Below are 22,119 nucleotides of genomic sequence, written 5' to 3'. Positions count from 1 at the left end.
AAGTCAGTGAACGTGATCGACGGTATTCACTGAGTGCTTACCGTGTGCAGAGCACTGGACTAAGCGTTTGGGAGAGTCCAACAGAGGAGAGTTGGTAGACACGTTCTGGGCTAGAGGAGCTGACAGCCTATAAATTCATTTAACCTTGTAGCTTTCCATCTAAGCAGTGGGTACGCATCCGTGATTAATTTAAATCAATGTCTGTCTCCCTCCGTAGACTGTAAGCTCCTCGTGGGCAGGGAACACGTCTACCCCCCTCTGTTGGACTGTCTTCCCCCAACCGCTGGGTTCAGTGCTCTGCAGCCAGTACGCACTCGATAAATACCGCCGACTGCTTGATTGTTGGAAAAGGCGCCGCCGAGCCAAAAACGCATTTCGGGGCTAAACTGAAACAGATCTGTGTTCACCAGTGCACCGCTTCACGAGAAGCAGCGCGGCTTAGCGGACAGAGCACGGGCCTGGGAGTCCGGTCGTGGGTTCTAATCCCGATTCCGCCACACACATCTGCTGTGTGACCTCGGGCAAGTCACTTCACTTCTCTGTACCCCAGTTACCTCTTCTGTAAAAAGGGGGTTAAGAGTATAAGCCCTGTGTGGGACAGAGACTGTGCCCAATCTAACTTGTATCTATCCCAGTGCTTAGCACAGTGCTTGGCACATAGTAAGTGCTTAACAAGTACCATAATTACTATTGTTATTGTTCACGAATAAGAAAGGAAGGAACAGAAGAAAGGCTGGCAGAGTAGCAGGCACTCAGACTTGGCCTCTCGCTGCCAGAGGGGTGAGGGTCTGGCAGACCCAAACAGCCTGTTTTGGCTGGTTGTGATTAGAGTCTATTAAAGGAGCAAGTGGTGGTTGGAAAAAGGGCTATTCATTCAATCGTATCTTATTAGCGCTCACTGTGTGCAGAACACTGTACTAAGCGCTTAGAAAGTATAATTCAGCACACATCAGGCTTACAGTCTAGAAGGGGGGAGACAGACATCAAAACAAGCGAACAGGCATCAACGGCATCAAGATGAATAGATAGAATTGTAAGAACGTAAAAAAAAAAAAAAGATAATGGCATTCGTTAAGTGCCTACTACGTGCCGAGCACCGTTCGAAGCGCTGGGGGAGATACAAGGTAATCAGGTTGTCCCACGTGGGGCTCACGGTCTTAATCCCCATTATACAGATGAGGGAACTGAGGCACAGAGAAGTCAAGTGACTTGCCCAAGGTCACACGCACGAAGCCGGGATTAGAACCGATGACCTCTGACTCCCAAGTCGGTGCTCTTTCCACTAAGCCACGCTGCTTCTCTTGATATGTACACGTACATATGTACATATATACACAAGTGCCGGGGGGCAGGGGGAGAGCAAAGGGAGCTGAGTCGGGGCAATGGGGAGGGGGAGCTCAGTCTGGGGAGGCCACTTGGAGGTGAGCCTTCAGTAGGGCTTTGAAGAGGAGGGGGAAGTGTGATTGTTTGGCGGATCTGAGGAGGGAGGGCGTTCCGGGCCACGGGTAGGACGTGGGCCGGGGGTTGACGGCGGGACGGGCGAGAACGAGGCCCAGTGAGAAGATCAGCGGCACCAGAGGAGCGGAGCGTGCGGGCTGGGCTGGAGAAAGAGGGAAGGGAGGTGAGGTAGGAGGGGGCGAGGGGATGGACGGCTCTGAAGCAAAGAGTGAGGAGCAAGGGGTGGCATCAAAATGGCATGAGAAGCAGCGTGGCTCAGTGGAAAGAGCCCGGGCTTTGGAGTCAGGGGTCATGGGTTCGAATCCCAGCTCTGCCACTTGGCAGCTGTGTGACTGTGGGCGAGTCACTTCGCTTCTCTGTGCCTCAGTTCCCTCATCTGTAAAATGGGGATTAAGACCGGGAGCCCCACGCGGGCCAACCGGATTCCCCTGTGTCTACCCCAGCGCTCAGAACAGCGCTCTGCACATAGTAAGCGCTTAACGAATACCAACATTATTATCCAGGGGGGGCGGCAGGAAAGGCACCAGTGTGGGCGCATCAGGAGCCGGGGGCCCTGGAGTCCCCCCGGGCTGGTTCCAGAGTGGCCTTTGAGGGTTGGTTTCTAGGGAGCCCAGAGACCTCGGTGCACTGCAGTGTGACGGGCCAGTGTGCCACCAGGAATGGCTAAAGGCCCCTGAAACAGTCCGTCAGTCGTATTTATTGACTGCTTACTGTGTGCAGAGCTCTGTACTAGGCGCTTGGGAGAGCGCAATAGAACAATCGACACCCATTCCCTGCCCACAACGAGCTTAGTCTAGAGGGGGAGAAAGAATCAAATGAGAGATATGGATATAAGTGCCGTGGGGCTGGGAGCGGGGGGATGAATAAAGGGAGCAAGTCAGGATGACGCAGGAGGGAGCGGGAGAAGAGGAAAGGAGGGCCTAGTCAGGGAAGGCCTCTTGGAGGAGGTGGGCCTTCAATAAGGCTTCGAAGCCGGGGGAGAGTCGTCGTCTGTCGGATATGAGGAGGGAGGGCCTTCCGGGCCAGGGGCAGGATGTGGGCCAGAGGTCGGCGCCGAGGTAGACGAGATCGAAGTCCAGGGAGGTTTTAGCGTTAGAGGAACGACGTTTGCGTGCTGGGTTGTAGCAGGAGAATAACGAGGTGAGGTAGGAGGGGAGCGAGGAGATTGAGGGCTTTAGAGCCAACGGTGAGGAATTTCTGTTCGATGAGGGGGTGGGTGAGCAACCACCGGAGGTTCTTGAGGAGAGGGGAAACGACAGCCTGAACGTTTCTGTAGAGAAACGATCCGGGCAGTTGAGTGAAATACGGACTGGAGTGGGGCGAGAGAGGAGGCTGACGCAGTACTCAAGGTGGGACGGGATAAATGACTGTATTAACGTGGTCCCGGTTTGGATGGAGTGGAAAGGGCGGATTTTAGCGACGTTGTGACGGTCGAACCGACGGGACTCGGCGATAGGTTGAATGTGCGGGTTGAATGAGAGACAGGAGTCGAGGAGAACGTCAAGGTTAAGGACCCGTGAGACGGGAAGGACGGCGGCGGCGTCTACGGCGACGGGAGAGTCGGGGGGAGGACGGGGTTCGGGTGGGAAGATGAGGAGCTCCGTTTTGGACGTGTCAAGTCTGAGGTGACGGGAGGACATCCAAGTAGAGACGTCTCGAAGGCGGGAGGAGATGCGAGACGGCGGAGAGGGAGAGAGATCAGGCCCCTCTGCTCCGGCTCCACCGGCAACACGTAACTAGGGATGACTTCTAATAACGATAGCCATGAGGGGGGTCACTTGTTAAGTGTTTGCTCTGGGTCAAGCACCGTACTGAGCGCTGGGGAAGATGTGAAATAATCAGGTCGGACACAGTCCCTGTCCCACATGGGACTCACGGTCTAAGTAGGAGGGAGCCCGGGTAGCGAATCCCCTTTCTACAGAGGAGGAAACTGAGGCCCAGAGAAGTGAAGTGATCACACAGCGGACGAGAGGCGGAGCTGGGATAGAACCCCGGTCAGCCGACTCCCAGGCCCGGGCTCTTTCCATCGGGCCACGCTGCTTCCCTCCCAGGCCGTGCCCCGCGTGAGGGTACAACCCCCGTTGGACTCCAGAAGCCGGAGGAGCTCCACGAACAGAAGGGAGAGCGAGGGCCCCTCGGAAAGACCCCCAAGAGCACTAGCAAAGTGGAAAGCAGCGTGGCGTAGCGGAAAGAACGCGGGCCTGGGAGTCGGAGGCCCTGGGTCCTCATCCCGGCTCTGCCACGCGTGTGCCGTGAGTGACCCTGGGTGAGTCGCTTCACTTCTCTGGGCCTCCATTTCCTCTTCTGTAAAATGGGGATCCAATCCTCCTCCTTCCTACTTAGATTGGGAGCCCCATGAGGGACTGAGTCCAACCCCAGCGCTCAGCACATAGTCAGTGCTTACCAAGTACAATAATACAAACGAACAAAAACGGACAGACAAAAATTGACATCCCGAATCATTACGGTACTCGAGTTTTAATTACAAACTACTCATTCGGTCAAAACGTAGCAATTCGATAACCCGTGCTTTAAAAATGAGACGAGCACACAACTTCGGAGATACCCAATTACCTTGTACATCCCAGCGCACATGTTCTGATAGGCCTGGCTCATGGTGATTTCTCGGCTCAGTGGGCGAACTGTTTGTAAGGGGAAAAAAACAAACAAAAAAAGACCAAAAAAAAATTGGACTCTTTCTCCGTTATCTTAAGGGAGAGAAGCAAGTGTTAAATCGTAAACTTAGGTAAACGCGATAATCTTTCCAAAGTGTTGGAAAGATGGTTCTAGTCTCCTCGGGGTCCGAAGCTGAACGGGGACCCGAGGAAAGGCCAGTCGGCCGACGCAGGCTCTACGTTAAGACTCTAGAGCGCATCTCCGTCGAACGGCCGAATCTGAGGAAAAGTCCCCCGCCCCACCGCGACATACCCTTCTGCTCGCTTAACTCGGCTCGTCCCCCTACTGTACCTTTCTTCTTTTTCTTGGTTTTTTTACTACTTCGACCTTTCTGCTGCTCTTCCATTATCCTTTCTTCCGCCATTTGAGAGCTATCGGCACGACTCAAAGTTGACATCAGCCAGGCATAAAGAAACTCGGACAGATACCTAGAGTCGACAACGCTTGGTTATGACGAGATCCGAAAAGGCAAGGCCAGTCGACCGGAGGGACTCGAGGGGGCTCGGTTCGAAAAGATTCCCAAGTCCAATTTGAAATCATTTTTCAGCTGTAGCCGAATTGACACCCCTGAAGACAATGTCCGAACAGCTGCAGTTCACGAAATGTCTCAGAGGTCAAGAAAGGGTGAATCGGGCGTCCAATGACATACGATTTCAAAACATCCATCGATCGGAGGCGTTTATCGCGCGCTTACCGCGTGCAGGGCACTGGACTAAGCGCTCGGGAGAGGACGATAGAACCGGGAGACACGATCCTCCGCCCTCGAGGGGTCTCACGGTCACGGAGGGGGGAGACGGGTGGTAAAATCCATTATAGAGGAGGAAAGCAGCAGAGCCTGAGGAGCTGCGCGTGAGTGCTGTGGGGACGGGGTGAGGAGGAAAGCGCCTCAGCGGCTACGGACTCAAGGGCGGAAGTGACGCCGGAGGGAGGGGGAGGCCAGCAGTTAGTCGGGGAAGGCTTCCTGGAGCAGCTACGATTTCAGTACGGCTCCGAGGGGCCGCCGCGGCTCGGGCCTGGGGGACGGAGGACCCGGGGTCTAATCCCGGCCGGGCCGGTTGCCTGCTGCGTGACCTTGAGCAAGTCACTTCCCTTCTCTGGGCCTCAGTCTCCTCATCCGTAAAATGGGGATTCACTTAGCCCATTCTCCCTCCTACTTAGACCGCGAGCCCCACGTGGGCCAGGGACCGTGCCCGGCCTCATTAACTTGCACCTACCCTGGCTCTTAGAACGGTGTCTGACAGGTAGTGAGCGCCTGACGGATACTCTAACGGTAACGGTAATGACGACGACGATAATAATATGGGGAGAGTGGTGGTCTGGCAAATGCGACCGTGGCAACAGAGGAGTGAATAAAACCTTTAGGTCCGAGCCGGCTACTCGGAAGAAAGCTCGACCCACCAGTTCAGCGCTTGACTTATTGTGGCGCGCTTAATCCTTCACTGGGATGCGAGGCTGCAGTGAAAGCCAGGATTTTATTTACAACGCGGCAAAGACGTATTCTGAAACCGAGAGCTTTCAGGCTCGAGCGCAGAGCATCCGTTTTGCCCCAAGTCCGGTCTCCGGCCGAATGAACGAGTCCACCTCTCACCCTACCGCGTTGAAAAAAAACAACACCCCAGACCGGAGACGGAGTCCTCTACGGAGCCGAAGGGCATCGCTTTTAAGGACGTCGGCCCTCGGAACTGGGATCTGCCACGAGTCCTTCGGTCTTTCGAATGCAATGTTTTCTGGCGATGCCTCTTTTTAAATGACATCCTCCGGGCTCTGCGTTAAAGCGGGTATATTTTCATTTTTACGGCAACGGAAAGGAACCGCCAACAAAACGGGAACCCTTCACGAAATCACGGCCGGGGGCCGGAAACCGTCACTTCCACGGCGTCGGCGGGAAAGGTCAATAATCCAATGGGACGCAATGGGCTCCATAGCGAGAACTCCGTAACGGGGAGGGAAATCAAAGGCCCCGGGATGGTCACCAGATGATCGCGGGCTTAGAGCGGGGGGGGGGGGCGGTTTTCGGTCGGTTTTGGCGTTTTCGGAGCCCTCGTCAGATGGAGGGTCGAATGGAAGCCTTGATTCAGAGGGCCACAAGATGGCACTCTTGCCCACGGTATTTTCTGCTTCGCCCCAATTCACCCTTCAGACCGCACAACCGACCCCGTATATTCGCGGAGATGCCTTTTACGCTTCACCTGACCACTAAATAGGATAAACGGGGCCAGATTCATTAGCTCCCAGGGCGCTCCCTAAACTACCATCGACCTTCCTCCCATTACGCCTCCGACCGACTTCGCCCGGCTCCCCCCGCGGACCGGAAACGTCCGCCCGAGGCAACGTCTTCTAGACCTCCCCCCTCCCCGGTTTCTGCCGGGGGTGGGGGCCGGCGAGAGGACACGGGTGCGCCGGGGAGGGGGCCGAGGGAAGCGACCCGCCCGGCCGCCTGGTCTCCCCTCTCCCCGCCCTCCAGAGCCCCGGGCGGGCCTCGGCCGTGCTCCGTTTTCATTAAGCGGTCGGATTCCTCCGGTCCGAGTCGGCTGCCGGGAGTCTGTAAATAGATTTGCTTTCCCAGCTAAATTCAGGAGCTACCACCTGGGGACCCATCACAACTTGCCCGGGAGCGCAAACCTCCTCGCCGGGCTTCCCCGCGACCAACGCCCGGAGAAGCCGGGAGCCCAAGCGGGGTCCGGGCACGAACGGGCCGACCGGAGTCCGGGCCGTCCCTCTCCGGGAACGGCGCCGCTCCTAACTCGGGAACGGCCGAGGCCGTATTTCACTAGCCCCCTAAGGTCGAGAGGGGAGGCCGGGGCGGACCTCCGGGCCCGAACGTTCTCGCGGCCTCCCGGCCGGGCTTCCCTCCCACCCAAAGCCCCCTCTGTGAATATACCGGGCCCGACGCGCGGGGGAGCGAACGAGCGTCCCGCGGCCGCCCGCGCGGCACCGCGAGATCCACCCGGGCCCCGCCTCCGGGGGTCGCCTAGGCCCCGGGGCCGTTCGCTCGGGTAGCCAAGCGACGGCCGGCGAAGGCCCGTCGGGGAAAGGATGCTCGTATCCTGCCCGCTCGCCTCGTGGAGGCTCTAAGGGACGACGGAGAGGAAAAAGGAAGCGGAGACCGCCTGGAGAGCGTCCTCCGCCCTCTACGCCGCTCCTCTCTGGCCCTCACCCTGCATTTAGAACGACGCGTCCTCTTACCAATAGATGTAGTAGTATTCGTGCATGCTGTAGAGCTCCAATTCAAAGCCACTCAGAAGGTATTGTATCATGATGCGGAGGTTATGATAGAGAACCCATGTACCTAAGCAAGCCAAATGTTGCCTTTGGGGTTCTTGTTTCAACAGCATACTGTGAAGGGCTGCGTCTACCTTCTCTGCCTATCGGAACACATGAACACGTTAGCTCGTCAAGCGGACTCGCCTCACAGCAACGGAGGCGCCTCTCCCCCGCCGCCGCCTCCGTCCCCGCGGCCGGGGCCGCCGGCCGCTCGGGAGACGGTTCTAAACCCAGCCCCGCCATCCGGTCGCTTTCGCGGCCCGGGGTCGTGGGGCGGAGCGACGGGGGAGTCGGTTAAGGGGAAGGGGGGGCACGGGGGAGGGGCCGCTCTCCGGCCGACCCACCCCTCTTCCCCAAGGCTCCCCCGGCCCTTCCCCGCGGCCCCCTCCCCCCCGCCCACCCCACCCCGCCCTCCGCCCGCCCCATGTTGCTTGCCACCCCTCACCCTGCTACAGAGCCCCGGGGCGACTTTCGCACGGAGCGGTTATCCCCTTTCAGCTCTCTGGTTTAGGCTGGTCCGCCCGCCACCGGGGAGAGGATCCAGGGGCAAAGGTACGATAAGTCGGGAGGCGGTCACCCTCCCTCCCCGCTCGGCCCCCCTGCAATCCGACCTACAGAGACGCCGCGTGAACATTCCCGGGTTTTAAAAAATAAGACGGCTCAAACCACCACCCGATCTTCACCCTTCACTAGCCCCGGTGCGGTGTCGTAAAAACGACAGGACGGTCTGACGTCTACTTGCACTCGGAGTCTTTCCATCTCCTCAGGTTTTCGTTAACTTTATCTTCCTGGGAAGAGGGTACGTCGTATTGCCAACGAGAGCATCGTATTTAATCGAATGTCTCTCCTGATTTACTGTCTACGGTCTCGGCACTCCATCAGACAGACTGAATTAAGAGGGCCGATCCTCCCGAATAGGATCGCAACAAACGGAAGAGAACGCCGGCACGGAGAGATTTCCGCTATCGCCTGGATCGACTCGTTTTAGATAAAAAGCCCGCTGGCTCTTACCTCATCCTGCAAAGTAGCAAATTCCTCAAGTATATGGCCCAGTTTATCTCTCTGTCGAGCCCGGTTATGTCCGTGGATCTGAATGAGGCTACAGAAGGGCTGAAAAAAAACACGGTGGTTAATTGTCAACTGGACGTGCCCTGTGGATTTCACAGTCCGGGCTCTGACGTCGCCGGTGAACCGCCAACGGGCAAATCTCGGACGTTATGCAGATGCCGTGTTTATAAGTTTATCTAACGCACACGAGGTGCGGTACTCATCTGAACCACTTAAGTTCGCTCTGCCGTCCGGGTCATTTCCTCTAAAACAACGCTCAGTCCACGTCTCCCCACTCCTCAAGAACCCCCCGGCGGTCGTCCGTCCACCTCCACGGCCAAGAGAGACGCCTCACCGTCGGCTCCAAGGCGCTCGACCGGCTCGCCCCCTCCGACCTTTCCCCGCCGATCTCCTTCTCCGCCCCGGCCCGTGCCCTTGGTTCCTCCGGTGCCGACCTCCTCACTGTCCCTCGACCTCGTCAACCCGTCGCCCACGGCCTCCCTCCCTCTTCGCATCCGACAGACCGCCGCTCTCCCCGCCTTCAAAGCCCTCCTAAAATCCCATCTCCTCCAAGAGGCCTTCCCCGACGAAGCCCTCCTCTCCCCTCCTCCCTCTCGCCTCGCCCCGGCACTCGGATCCGTCCCCTCGAAACGCCCGCCGTTCGCCGCACCCTCGGCACTCGTGTTCTAGTCGTAATTTCTTCGAATGTCCGTCTCCCCCCATCAGACCGTCAGCTCCCCGTGGGCAGGGATCGTGCCTACCAACGCTACCGTGCCACCCTCGCCCAAGCGCCGAGGACAGCGCCCCGTGCACGCTCAATGAGTCCCGTCGGTTACGGCTGACTGCTTAGCGAGGGCGGGGTTTTCAGACCACCACCCCTTTAAACGGCATCGAAAGCGGCAAGGCAGCGGTCCTCGGGCTCTGATTTCTTTCTTCCCGCTTCCCCGTGGGAAAAACCCCGCCCGTCTTTCGGCATCTGCTCAGGCCGGAGCATCGACTCTGCCCCCCAACGCTGACCTCTTTGGCGACGCATCCCTCGTTCCGGTCTGCTGTCAGTCGACCACTCGACGGGATCCACTGAGCGCTCGACTGGGTGTCGAGCGGCGTCCTAAAGCGCTTGGGGGAGTACGACGCACCTTCCCCCCCACAAGCAGCTGACGGTCTCGAAAACAGTTATCGAGGCGGAAAGAAAACTCCAATCTAGGAGCGATGGAGAGTTTGGGAGAAAAGCTACTTCCATCGGCGGGCCCATCCTGTCGTTAAAAAGGGCTCCCTCCACCGCAGGGTCGGAGGGGGTTTCCAGGACGGGAAGAGGAGCATGCGGTTGCCCCCGCCTTCTCTTTCACCCTACCTTGCCTGGGCTTCTCCAAGCCAGAGAACCAGGGCTTAAGGGGCAACGTTTATCAAATCGGTGGGCCCAGAGGATCGCAGCTCTTGGGAGCCAAATCCCAGCCCCGTCATCTACTCCTCCACGTTGCCGACTCTTACCCGAACACAGTGAGTAACAAAGGAGTCGATGCAGTCCTTAGCCTGGTGATTATTGTATAGACAACACCTGGAAGGAGATAATCGGAAGAGGAAACGACACAGTAAGAGGCGGGGCAAGCCAGCCCAAGAGAGCACACCACCCTCCTGGGAAACAGACGTAGACCGCGCCGTGATCCACCTCCCGGGGCCGAGCTTGGCTCTTCGGACGTGGCCTCTCTGGCCGCTGCCGTTTTGGGGGGAGGGTCTTGACGGGAGCGAACCCCAAAATCGCCAAGGCCGGGCGATCCAAACTTAGCGGAACAACTGGATCGGCCCCCCCACTTTTTGGTCTCCGTGTAGTTGCAGCATCCACGGAGTGGCAGGGTGGCACCTGAGGGTGGCGGAGAGAAACGGTCCCTTCTAACACCGCAGGGTGGGGAGGGAAGAGATGGGACTCGGGAGGAAGGGGATCTAACCCCACTTTCTTTCCTCTTTGTGGCAGGACTGCACAGGTCACTCTTCCGGCTAGGACCAAGCGGCGATGGGCCACTCACCCTTACTGGGCAATGTTTCAAAGTTCATCCCGCCAGAATCGGGGCAATTGAAATGCGGCAGCACCGAGGTTCCGATTTCCCCACCCTATGAAACTCCCCTCCGACTCCGCTCCCTACAATACCCCCTCGCAAGCAGGCGAATCCCCTTCGCCAGTATCGGAAGAGAGATTCCGACGGGACGCGGCGGGGAGGAATCTCTGAAGACCAAACGAGGGCTTGCGTTTTCTCTTCCCGTGCTGTCCAGACACGGAACGATGCTTTGTGCTCTCCACCCACCCAATCACCCAGCTCCCAAAACGTCCGTGGTTCTCGGAGACCGGTCTGCCTGCGGCTCCCGCCCCACCTCCTGGAAAAACGGTCGGCCGCCCGGGAGCGCGTTCGCGAGGTATCTTGAGATACTCACTTAGGAGACAGCACCGGAGGGCTGACGAAAGATCGAAGTGCATCTCTGACCATGTCTTGCATGAGGTGGGTCCCAAAGACCTTTTTGTTATCCACAAGAAAAGTCGTCTTAAAGGAAGAGATACTTAGCAGTAAGAGCCGTCCTATCGGTCCGCTGTCCGGGGGCGGAGGGGGGGTCCGGGGTCTACAGAGGGGCCCGCTAATGGCTTCTCCCACCCGCCGCCATGGGGAGATTGGGGCTGTTTGGCTTAGGGGAGTCTGAGGACCATTCTCTCGAACCAATAATGTAGAGTGGTGGCTCATTTTCTCCCACCTCCAGTCCCTATCTGTCCGTCCTTCATCCCTCCCTGTCCCTCCCTAGTGGGCCAGGACAGAGCGGCACGGCCTAGTGGAAAGAGCCCGGGCCTGGGAGTCAGAGGACTAGGGTTCTAATCCTGGCTCCGCCACTTGTCTGCTGGGTGACCTTGGGCAAGTCACCTCACCTCTCTTAGAGAAGCAGTGTGACCTAGTGGAAAGAGCCCGGGCCTGGGAGTCCGAAGGACCTGGGTTCTCATCCCGGCTTTGCCACTTGTCCGCTGGGTAACTCTGGGAAAGTCGCTTTGCTTCTCTGGGCCTCGGTCTCCTCGGCTGTTAAACGTGAGCCCCACTTGGGATAGGGACCGTGTCCAACCTGATGATCTTGGATCTACCCCAGCGCTTAGTTCAGGGCCTGGCACACAGTAAGCACTTAACAAAAACCATAAACAACCACAACAACAAAAAACTAATGTCCGTGTATTTTCCTCAGGGCTTAATCGACACTAGGGCTGGCTGGTCACCGGGGGCTGATGTTGACACCCGTCTCGGGAAACCTATTCCAGACCGTCAGGGAGTCAAGGTACCCGATTTCAGCCACATCTTGCTTTAAAGCGGTTGCCGCCAGGAAGCGGTACATAATTGCTCTTCTCTTTAGACAGACTACCACGTCCAGATGACAAATAGCTCATGCCCACAGAGCTGGGAAGCGAGACTGGATCGAGAGGACCACATTCTGCCCTGCCTCGATCTTGGATTATTTCGATAACCAACGGCAACGTGGCAATTCTCTCGACCGGGCCAAATGTAAGTTTTCGAACGGGACCCGATATTTTGCATGGAAACTGACATTAACAAAGCATCTGGGGACTTCCTTGAGCCTTTCTAAGTCAACCCTTGCATTCTAATTGCTCTCCTATCAATAACCACAGAATTGCAACATTCTAAATGTCTTCCACGCTTTACTCAGTACTCAGACAAAAGTACGATTCAGGGATTAGGGGAGACTTTGCACTAAGAACTGAGACATACCTGTAACAGTGATCTAGACAGGACACAGGGTGATTGTTCGCTAAATTCACAGAAAAAATCCTAATTCATATTAAAGAAAAAAAAAAAAGTAGAGTTATTGTCAGTTTTAGGCCCAAGTGCAAAAAACACAGTCCTCCAGAACGCATGTACGTCTGCGATTACGATGCGCCTCCCCAGATGAGTTTTAAATTAGCTACGGTGCTGCAGAATTATAAGAGCCCAACTATAAGCACCAGAAGTATTTCAGCGAAGTCAAGGGTAGGTTGATTTTCACGAGGAAAGCGACACAGAAAGGACAGATCCAAAGAACCGATTATAAGCCAAGGACACCTGAACGGAAATCGTCCGTTTGTTTCCGTATTTCGAAAATGTCCTCTCTTCAGTAAAAGCGGTGCCCGGCGTTGCCTAGACTTGCCCTATAGACCAAACCAGCACTTTGTCTACTTACCAATATGCAGTGTAAATTACTCAGGTTGACCACTTCACAGACCGTTTTTATCCTGTCTATAAGTTTGGCAAAATAGTGGACCATTTCTTCCCGTTTAATGATCTTTGCATATCGAGGGAAGGTGGGGGGAAGCAGCCTCTGGTTGACGAGAGGTTCGAACCCCATCATGATCGGATGATCTAAAAACAAAGATTTCGTAAAAAGACCACCGGGTCACACACTGGGTACTTTCGCCTCTCTTCGGTTTACCCCCTCCGCCTTGTCATTTAAAGGGTCTGAAACGTAGTGCGTAAACTCCCACAGAGCAGAACGAGAGGCCACATTCAAAGATTCCCAACCCACGTTCAGCTACATAATAGGCTCTTCACAGGTTAGGTCATTTCCTCCTATTCAAGTGAAGCTGAAAATTCGATATACGTAGGATTATTACCGCGACTCGGGTGTGGCCACCGAGCTCTTCTCTGGAAGGGCATTTCTTCCTGAAAGGGGCATAATAAGCTCTCACTTCAGGAAACAGCCGGCCCCAAAGAAGATATAGAAAGCCTGTGTTTACACAGCACAAAGTGAAGTGGAGATTTGGCCATTATTTGTTATTTTGGTCCATTTCAAGAGCCAAACTGGATTACTCAGGCCGTAAAGTGCACTTGGAATTCCCCAATTTAGTGGTCAAATTAGCCAAATTAGCTGGATAATTTACAAATTTCCACTTCCCTTTGTGCTGGGCAGACAAAGCCTAGGGGTGCTACTGGGACAGGACAGTTATTTTTGCTTTGTTCACATCATTACATGAAAAGCAAACAACATAAAAGGATGATCTTATAAGCATGTATTCACCACTGCTGCTGAAAGCTTCATTCGAATAGCCTCTTGAAAATGTCAGGTGCTTAACCGTTAATGCATAGGAAACCGATATCCTAGGTCAGACTTTTTTCCAAAGCGTTTTCCAGACCTTTGCCTCTAAAGAACTGTTGACCTGAACAATTTATTTTCATCTTCGTTCCACCATTTTTAAGACTGGAACTACTAGGAATGAACCACAATTTTCCTTAACTGGTCAGAAAAATCAGAGAAAGCGGCATCTTTTAATAGCGACTAGAGAAACCCAACCTCCTTTTGAAGCAGGATCCGCATTAAACACCCGGCCAGAAATCAATACGCAATTTTCAAAAGTATAAAACAAGTCGTTCTGCTTTCCCTACTAGAAATGCAGGTCACACTGACGAAACGAGTCTGGTTTCTTATGCGTACTGCTGTTCTAGTTCTGATTAGTCCTCTACTCCAATTATATAAATTCACCTCAGCCCAAACGTTGGCAAATAATTAGGTGGAGAAAGGTCAAAAGTTTGGATTCCAATTACACCTGGGAGAGTTCTGGAGGGAAAAAAAAAACCCCACGAAAACATTTTTGCCGCACTCTAATTCTCCATCTCTGTGGAAACTTGGTTTTTCAATCCAAGATTTAGTTGTTTTCTTATCCGAAATGACATCTCAGTCACTTTGCCAGGCTAATGTTCTTTTCTAATTGGAGTTTAAATACTAACCTCTTTCCTCCTTCCTTAACTGAGAAATCCGTCACACCTACATAAATCCAAAGTCCGGGATACTCAACTAGCCAATTATCTGATTGAACTCTAACATCTTAATGTCCCTCGTCCTCCGGTTGCCCGAGGGTGAGTTTCCCAACCCCTGGGTGCTGGGAAGACTCTTTTTAATAAAAATTGAAAAGCATAAACAAAATATGTCATTTGTTAAGCGCTTACTATGTGGCAGGCACTGTACTAAATACTGGGGTAGATACAAGATCATCAGGTTGGACACAGTCCATGTCCCACATGGGGCTCAGTCTTAATCCCCATTTTCCAGATAACAGTAATAATCATAGTACTCGTTAAGCACTTATTATATGCCAAGCACTGTTCTAACCGTTGGGGTAGATATGAGATGATAATAACAATAATAATTATTATTATGGTATTTGTTAAGCGCTTACACTGTGCCAAATACTGTTCTATGCGCTGGGGTAGATACAGGGTAATCAGGTTGTCCCACGTGGGGCTCACAGTTTTAAATCTCCATTTTCCAGATGAGGTAACTGAGGCCCGGTTACCTCAATAAGAATTAGAACCCACGTCCTCTGACTCCCAAGCCCGAGCTTTTTCCATGCTAATCGGGTTGGACACAGTCCCTGTCCCACAAGGGGCTCACAGTCTTCATCCCCATTTTCCAGATGAGGGAACTGAGGCCCAGAGACTTGAAGTGACTTGTCCAGGTCCCACAGCAGACAAGTGGCAGAGCTGGGATTAGAACCCAGGTCCTTCTGCATCCCAGGCCCGGGCTCTAGCCGTTAGCCGGTCGGGCTGGAATGGAGATTGAGAACCGGGGTGAGACCTACGAGGGATCAGGTCAGTCGAGGGCCCTTGTTCTGCCCCGTCCCCTCCGACCCCCCAATTTGGGCCGCAACCCGGTAGCTCGACCACGCGGAGCGTGTACGATGCACGCCCTGGGTTCTCTCCGTGGGCGGCCGAACCCCCACCCTTTCCCTCCCCCTCAAAGTCAAGCCTTCCCAGTCCCATCTGAACCTCCATCTCGGAACTGGCTGCCCCAGTTCCGGGCTCAGACCAGACTAGGCCCAAGATGTTTAGCCCGGGCAGGACTCTAGGTTTGGGGGTCGGGGCCAAGCAAGAGAAGGGGGATTGTTATACTGGACTACCCCTAGCGCTTAGTACGGTGCTCTGCACACAGTAAGCGCTCATTAAATACGACTGACTGGAGGGCTACGAGGGAATCTGCATTTGATCTAGACGGGAGCGGGAGAGATTCAAGCAAGGGCTACGAAGCCAGTCAGCTGTTGTAAAAGCAGCATGAGAAGCGGCATGGCGTAGTGGATAGAGCACAGGCCTGGGAGTCGGAAGGACGTGGGTTCTAAATCCTGCTCCGCCACTTGTCTGCTGTGCGACCTTGGGCAAGTCACTTTACTTCTCCGTGCCTCAGTTCCCTCATCTGGAAAATGGGGATCGAGACCGTGAGCCCCACACGGGACAGGGACTGTGTCCAACCCGATTTGATTGTATCTACCCCAATGCTTAGTACAGTGCCTGGCACCTAGTGAGCGCTTAACAAATACCATCATCATCATCATTATTATTATTAGCACGCTGGAAGACGATCGGAGCAGCAAAATGCAGAATCATATGGAGGCGAGCTAGACTGAAGGCTCAGATATGAGGGAAGGAGGGCTTAATCCAAGGGCAGGAGAACAAGGAGACAGGGAAAGGAGCAGATTCACATTGATGTTGTCAAAAACCAAGCGGCCATTTTTGGCAATGAATGGTCACTAGCACCTCAGCCTTTCTTTCCGTGGAAAAATCAGCACCAGTATCACCGTTTACTGGGCGTCTATCACCGTTTACTGGGCGTCCACTAGGACCTCTGAAACATTCACTAAGGTCCCCACTATCCTCAAGGAGCTGACAATCTAAAGTGGGAGGCAGGGAGAAAGGAGAAACAGGATTAGCAATAACAAAAGTAGTCCAAAAAAATGAAAGAGATATAGTCAGGAGTTCTAAGGATGACCGAGTGGGAGATGGATAATACCTCCGGGGGGAGAACGGGAAAAACGACTCCAAACGGCACAGGAAGCCAGGAGATAATAATACGATAATGGTGGTATTTGTTGAGCGCTTACCTTGTGGCAAGCACTGTATTAAGTCCCGGGTAGATATGAGATGATCGGGTTGGACACGGTTCCTGTCCACATGGGGCACACAGATAAAGTGGAGGGAATAGGCTCAGTAATTCCCATTTTACAGATGAGGAAACTGAGGCCCAGGGACGTGACTTGCCCAAGATCCCACAGCAGACGAGGGGCGGAACAGGGATCGGAACCCAGGTCCTCTGACTTCCAGGCTTTCCGCTAGGCCGTGCTGCTTCTCTAACGAGTAGGATTCTGGGCCGACGTTGCATAGGGAAGCAGCGTGGCTCTCGGTGGAAAGAGCCCGGGCTTGGGAGTCCGAGGTCGTGGGTTCTAATCCCGGCTCCACCACTTATCAGCTGTGACTTTGGGCAAGTCACAACTTCTCTGTGCCTCAGCTACCTCATCTGTAAAATGGGGGTGAAGACTGTGAGCCCCACGTGGGACAACCTGCTTACCTTGTATCTACAAGAACAGTGCTTGGCACACAGTAAGCGCTTAACAAATACGATCATTATTATTTCGTGTAGCGTTCTGGGTTTTCTGCTGATGGATCTGGTTGCTTTTGTGACCAACTCAATCCTATATAAAAGATGCACTAATGAAGTGCAAGTTTTCCTTGCCAAAAAAATGAGGGTAGACAGTTTTCAAAAATTACATCCGGCATCTGCAAGAGGCCAATTTTTAATCTTCCGAGGCAGGAAACCAAGATAAAAATGTATCAGAAAATACAGTGTTGCAAACCCGGTGCAGCACAATACCATGCATTTTAGAACTCGTTGACGCATATTCAGTCATCACAAAACCCGGCCAGTTCCATCCTCACTCCGCCTCCAGCATCCATCCAGACGGGCTCGGCGCTGATCCGAGCGCTTGCCCGGACTTCGCTAGTCTATCAGCCTCCTCCCGGACCTCCCCGCCTCCAGCCTCTCACCTCTCCAGTCCCTACTTCATCCTGCTGCCCACTCGATCCATCAATGGTATTGACTGAGCGCTTTTTCTGTGCAGAGCACTGTACTAAGCGCTTGGGAGACTACGCTACAAGAGAGTTGGCAGACACGTTCCCTGCCGGCAACGAGTTTACAGTCCAGAGGGGGAGATGGACGTTAAGAGAGATAATCTGTCATTTATAAATTAACAAATACTAATCTACTCACTGTATCTCATTCTCATCTCTCTCGCTGTCAACCCTAAACTCACGCCCCACCCCCCTGCCCTTCTGTTCTTGATAGATGACAGACCGCCATTCCCCGCATCTTCAAAGTCCTACTAAAAACACATCTCCTCCGGGAAGTCTACCCTGACCATCCCCTGACTATGAGAAGCAGCGTGGCTCAGTGGAAAGAGCCCGGGCTTGGGAGCCAGAGGTCATGGGTTCGAACCCCGGCTCTGCCAGCTGTCAGCTGTGTGACTGTGGGCGAGTCACTTCACTTCTCTGTGCCTCAGTGACCTCATCTGAAAAATGGGGATTAAGACTGTGAGCCTCATGTGGGACAACCTGATTACCCTGTATCTACGCCAGCGCTTAGCACAGTGCTCTGCACATAGTAAGCGCTTAACGAATACCAACATTATTATTATAAGAAGCAGCGTGGTTGAGAGGGAGAGCAGGGGCTTGGGAGTCAGAGGACGTGGGTTCTAATCCCGACTCCGCCGCCTGTCAGCTGTGTGACTTTGGGCGAGTCACTTCACTTCTCTGTGCCTCGGTTACCTCATCTGGAAAATGGGGATGAAGACGGTGAGCCCCACGTGGGATAACCTGATTACCTTGTATCTACTCAGAACGGTGCTTGGCACATAGTCAGCGCTTAACAAATACCATCATTCTTCTTCTTCTTCTCTTTCTCCCCACCCAATTGTTCCTCCCTACTGTGTCACCTTTGTGGACAGGTAACATGTCTGCTTACTGTTATACTGTACTGTCCCAAGCACTTAGTACAGTGCTCTGCACAAAGTAAGCGCTCAATAAATACCTTTGCTCTTGAGTGGGTTTCCCATCCCCCCTTTCCCCCGCAAGCACCGAGGTAGTCATCCCACCTCCACAGCCCTTATGCACGAATCCTTATACTCAGTCAGTCCCCCTTTCATTTATTTTAATGTTTGTCTCCCCAACTAGATTGTACGCTCTTTGACGGCAGGAATCATGAATGTACTCAGTCTGTCTACTCTCCCGGGCGCTGAGTACAATGCTCTGCACACAGTAAGCACTCAATAAATACTGTTGATTGAGCTTCCAGATCACGGACAGATATTTCACCAGAAACGTGAAAACTACAAAACAAAATCACAATGAAAACAGACTCTCTTAAAGCAAAATGGAACAAGAGTCAGCAGAGAAGTAGCGTGGCCTAGTGGAAAGAGCACAGATCTGGGTTCTTATCCCGGCTCCACCACTCGTCTGCTGGGAGACCCTGGGCAAGTCACTCTGGGCCTCAGTTACTTCAGCTGTAAAATGGGGATTAAGACTGTGAGCCAGCCCCACGTGGGGCAGAGACTCTGTCCGATCCAATTATCCGGTATCTACCCCAGCACTCAGTACACTAAGCGCTAAGCAAATACCACAGTGAATTAATTTTTAATTAAAAAGCTACCAGCATGATTTCAAATGATAAAGGAATGAGGCGGAGTCTCTCGCAGCCAAAGCTCTACCCGGCCCTGACAGGGGCTCCAAATGACTGACCAAAATAAAACACAATGGGGGAATGATAGTTCAATTATGACCTCTCAAATACCCAGTTTTTAAGCACATCACAAAATCAGGCAGACGTTAGTAGCATCTGTCGATAACCTTCCAAATTTCATCACCTCTCTCCCTCGTCAAAACCATCAACGGAACTTTTGTCACCCATTAACTCTAGGGTTTGTTGTTTACGAGTCACTGTTCAGGCCCAAACCCACTGATGACCACAAGAAATTGTCTAATCCGCAAAAAAGGTCTGAGCAATTCAACAAACCAACCAACCAAAGTGAACGACACCGGATCGAGAGTAGAGTCAGCACTCTTTCCTTTTGGCCGGGCAATTAATAATAATAATAATAATAATGATAACGATAACAGTATTTGTTAAGCGCTTACTATATGTCAAGCACTGTCAATTGTTTCCCATTCCTAACAAGTGTCTGTGAGCAAGATTCCAGCTTAAATCAGAGCTTTCCAGAGGCCTTGCTACTTCAAGAGGTTCAGTTAGGATGCTGGCCTTCAGTTAAAAGTACCAAAGATGAAGCACCCCAAAAACAGTCTCCCTATGCAAACAACAGGAGGATTTACAACCAAATATTCCCATTACATCTGAACGAAACAAGATCTTGACATCCGAAGTTAAGTCCTCCAAACTGGAACTCTGGCTACTTCCTTCCTAAAATGGAGTTACACTTTATTCTCGGGTATGAAAAAGGCAAAAAAGCAAATCTTATGATGCTCCATCTTCAGGTAAGTGATTTTCCAAGTTGGGCCTGCGGTGAAAAATAACTACCTGGAATTTCTCCAGAGACTACATTGGAAAGAATTTGGGGCAAACAGTTCACGGGTCGCCAACACCTCGTTAGCCTGCCAGTTCCTGTTTGATTGCAACCAGAGATTTCCTTGAGGAAAACATTTGTGCACAGGACACCGATTGTAACTAAATATGATCCTAAAGACAAGGCCAGAACAATACGCTGCTAAAGGGCCAAATTCTGCAGATTGTTCCACCACTCTCAAAGGATGACCAACGCCTCCAGGCGCCTAATTTCCCTCCCAGACCATGGAAGTCACATGAAATAGAATGAACTTTCTCTTGCAGTTTCAAGAGGAACGGCGGTCGTTAGGGCCTGAAATGGATGTCCGATGATTTCACGCTTCGCTCGGCTACACTTTCATTTTTAATTTCAACGGAACTGGAAGCAGCAGGATTCACAGGCAAACCAGAAGTAAACCACAGGATTATATTCTCCCTTTTCTTCATTTTGCACACCAGTGGGGGTAAAAAAAAAAAAAAAAAATCCAGCTTTCTCTGCAACATAAAAGTTGTTTGATTATAAGAGTCCTGTCACTTTGCTGATACTCTTAAGCCCAGTGGTTGACAGAAAAGGAAGAGTGTGGAGGATGTGAAGTTAGCCTCCTAACGGCTGGTTCATTTCAACTGTTAACTCGTATAAGCGGAGTTAGAATTTGCTGAAGAGTCACTCGAGAGGACCACTTCTCCCTCACTGCCCAGACAGAGCCGAGAAAGCATTTAAAGACCATCTATTTGGACTGTGATTTTGCTGAAGAGCGGCCCGGCCTAATTTGATTCCAATTCCCCGTTGAATGGCTCTGCCTACTTTGGTGTTTTGTACCAGTTCCTGAGTATACGGTTAGCACTCAAACACTTCAGAACAATAATTCTTGAAGTCAAATGGATCTGGTGTTGGGGCTTTCGACCTAGGTCTGAACTGCAGAGCGCTAAACCCATCTGCGAAGACATTCATTTTGTCCTGGGGAAGTCACAGGTGCGGTTTAAAACAAAACAAAAAAAACAAAAGAGGATTACCTCCTTTTGTGGTATCATTCTGAGCCTGGATGCCGTGATGTAATGAGTTGTGAACCGCACAAAGAAGATCTGCTGCTTGATTCATCAGTTTCTGGGCCTCTGCGACAGCACTCGCCTGGGGAAATAACCCCGCCGGAAATATTTATGCCTGACGTGCTTTAAAATCCCCGATCTTCCAATGGTCTACAAAAACGAGGAGGGTTCCAGAACTTCGGCCGTTCTAGGAAATCTGACGACACCAGACAGCCCAACCCTAGCTAGACCAGGGGTTTAATTTCTAGTCGCATCTATCTCTCTGGCTTTGTCTACCACCTCCTCTTCCTGCCACGTAAAACCAAGCCCAAATAAGAGTACGAAAAGGTGGTCAATGCCAGTTGGAACTGGAGGCCTTGGACTTTGTTTCCGTTTTCAGAGACGGGAGTCGGACTGCGGTGGTCGGGCGAAGTGCGGTTGGTACTCTCGGCTGTCTGTCCGGGCCAGGTTTAGTCCGGGGCTACCTCCTTAGGAGCGGCTTGCGGGGCCGGGTAGGATCATTCCTAGCCCCAGCGAGTCGGGGGGCGGGGGGCCCAAATGGGGGGGGATTCAGCTCCCAGGGTTCAAAACAGCCCGGCTCAGTCCGGCCATCGCTTTGCCGCTCTATCAGTCCGAGGACACGGGGTAGCCTGTAAGCGCGTTGTGGCCGGGGAATGTGACTGTCTACTGTGCTACTGGACTCTCCCGAGGGCTTAGTACAGCGCTCGGCACACAGTAAGCGCTCAATAAATACGAATGAACGAATCAATTTTTAAAATCCAGGCTAGCTCTAAAGCAGAGGCTGGGTTGGAAGGTAGCAGAATAATAATAATTGGAGTATTTGTTAAGCGCTTATTATGTGCCAGGAACTGTATTAAGCGCTGGGGTGGATACAAGCAACTCAGGTTGGACACAGTTCCTGTCTCACAGAGGGCTCCCAGTCTTCATCCTCATTTTCCAGATGAGGTAACTGAGGCCCAGAGAAGTAAAGTGACTTGCCCACGGTCACACAGCAGGCAAGTGGCAGAGCCGGAATTAGACCTTTCGGCTTGACCGCAACTCTAACTCTGAACTCCCGAACAGTAGAATTTTACAGCTTCTTCCATATACTCTGAGCCATGAGAAATACACAGTTTTGGCGGGGGGGGGAATGTAGTACCGCTGCGCTGAAAAATAGTTTTGAATATTGCCAATTATACACAGCATATTTATGCAAACAATCTTTCGGAGCTGAATAATGAATTTGAATTAAAAAAACAAACC

General features: G+C 52.8%; 1 protein-coding gene across 11 annotated transcripts in view; it reads right to left on the bottom strand.

Moving 5' to 3' along the window:
* The window catches only part of NAA35 (N-alpha-acetyltransferase 35, NatC auxiliary subunit), a 46,354-nt gene that overhangs the window by 8,550 nt on the left and 15,685 nt on the right, over positions 1-22,119 (bottom strand). For 10 of the 11 annotated variants that reach the window (XM_029054964.1, XM_029054963.2, XM_029054967.2 and 7 more), the window contains 9 exons: positions 20,845-20,959; positions 12,643-12,821; positions 12,195-12,254; positions 10,870-10,976; positions 9,934-10,000; positions 8,410-8,508; positions 7,321-7,499; positions 4,426-4,562; positions 4,033-4,100 (listed from right to left, as the gene is read on the bottom strand). In XM_029054964.1, coding sequence (XP_028910797.1) covers positions 4,033-4,100; positions 4,426-4,562; positions 7,321-7,499; positions 8,410-8,508; positions 9,934-10,000; positions 10,870-10,976; positions 12,195-12,254; positions 12,643-12,821; positions 20,845-20,959 — 1,011 coding nt within the window. The remainder of the gene's footprint in view (positions 1-4,032; positions 4,101-4,425; positions 4,563-7,320; positions 7,500-8,409; positions 8,509-9,933; positions 10,001-10,869; positions 10,977-12,194; positions 12,255-12,642; positions 12,822-20,844; positions 20,960-22,119) is intronic. The other variant, XM_029054966.2, reaches the window with a different exon arrangement.

Source organism: Ornithorhynchus anatinus, chromosome X5, assembly GCF_004115215.2.
Source record: "Ornithorhynchus anatinus isolate Pmale09 chromosome X5, mOrnAna1.pri.v4, whole genome shotgun sequence".
NCBI classification, from domain to species: Eukaryota; Metazoa; Chordata; class Mammalia; order Monotremata; family Ornithorhynchidae; genus Ornithorhynchus; species Ornithorhynchus anatinus.
Note: the sequence above shows the minus strand (reverse complement) of the source record. Positions and strands in the feature narration are given on the sequence as shown.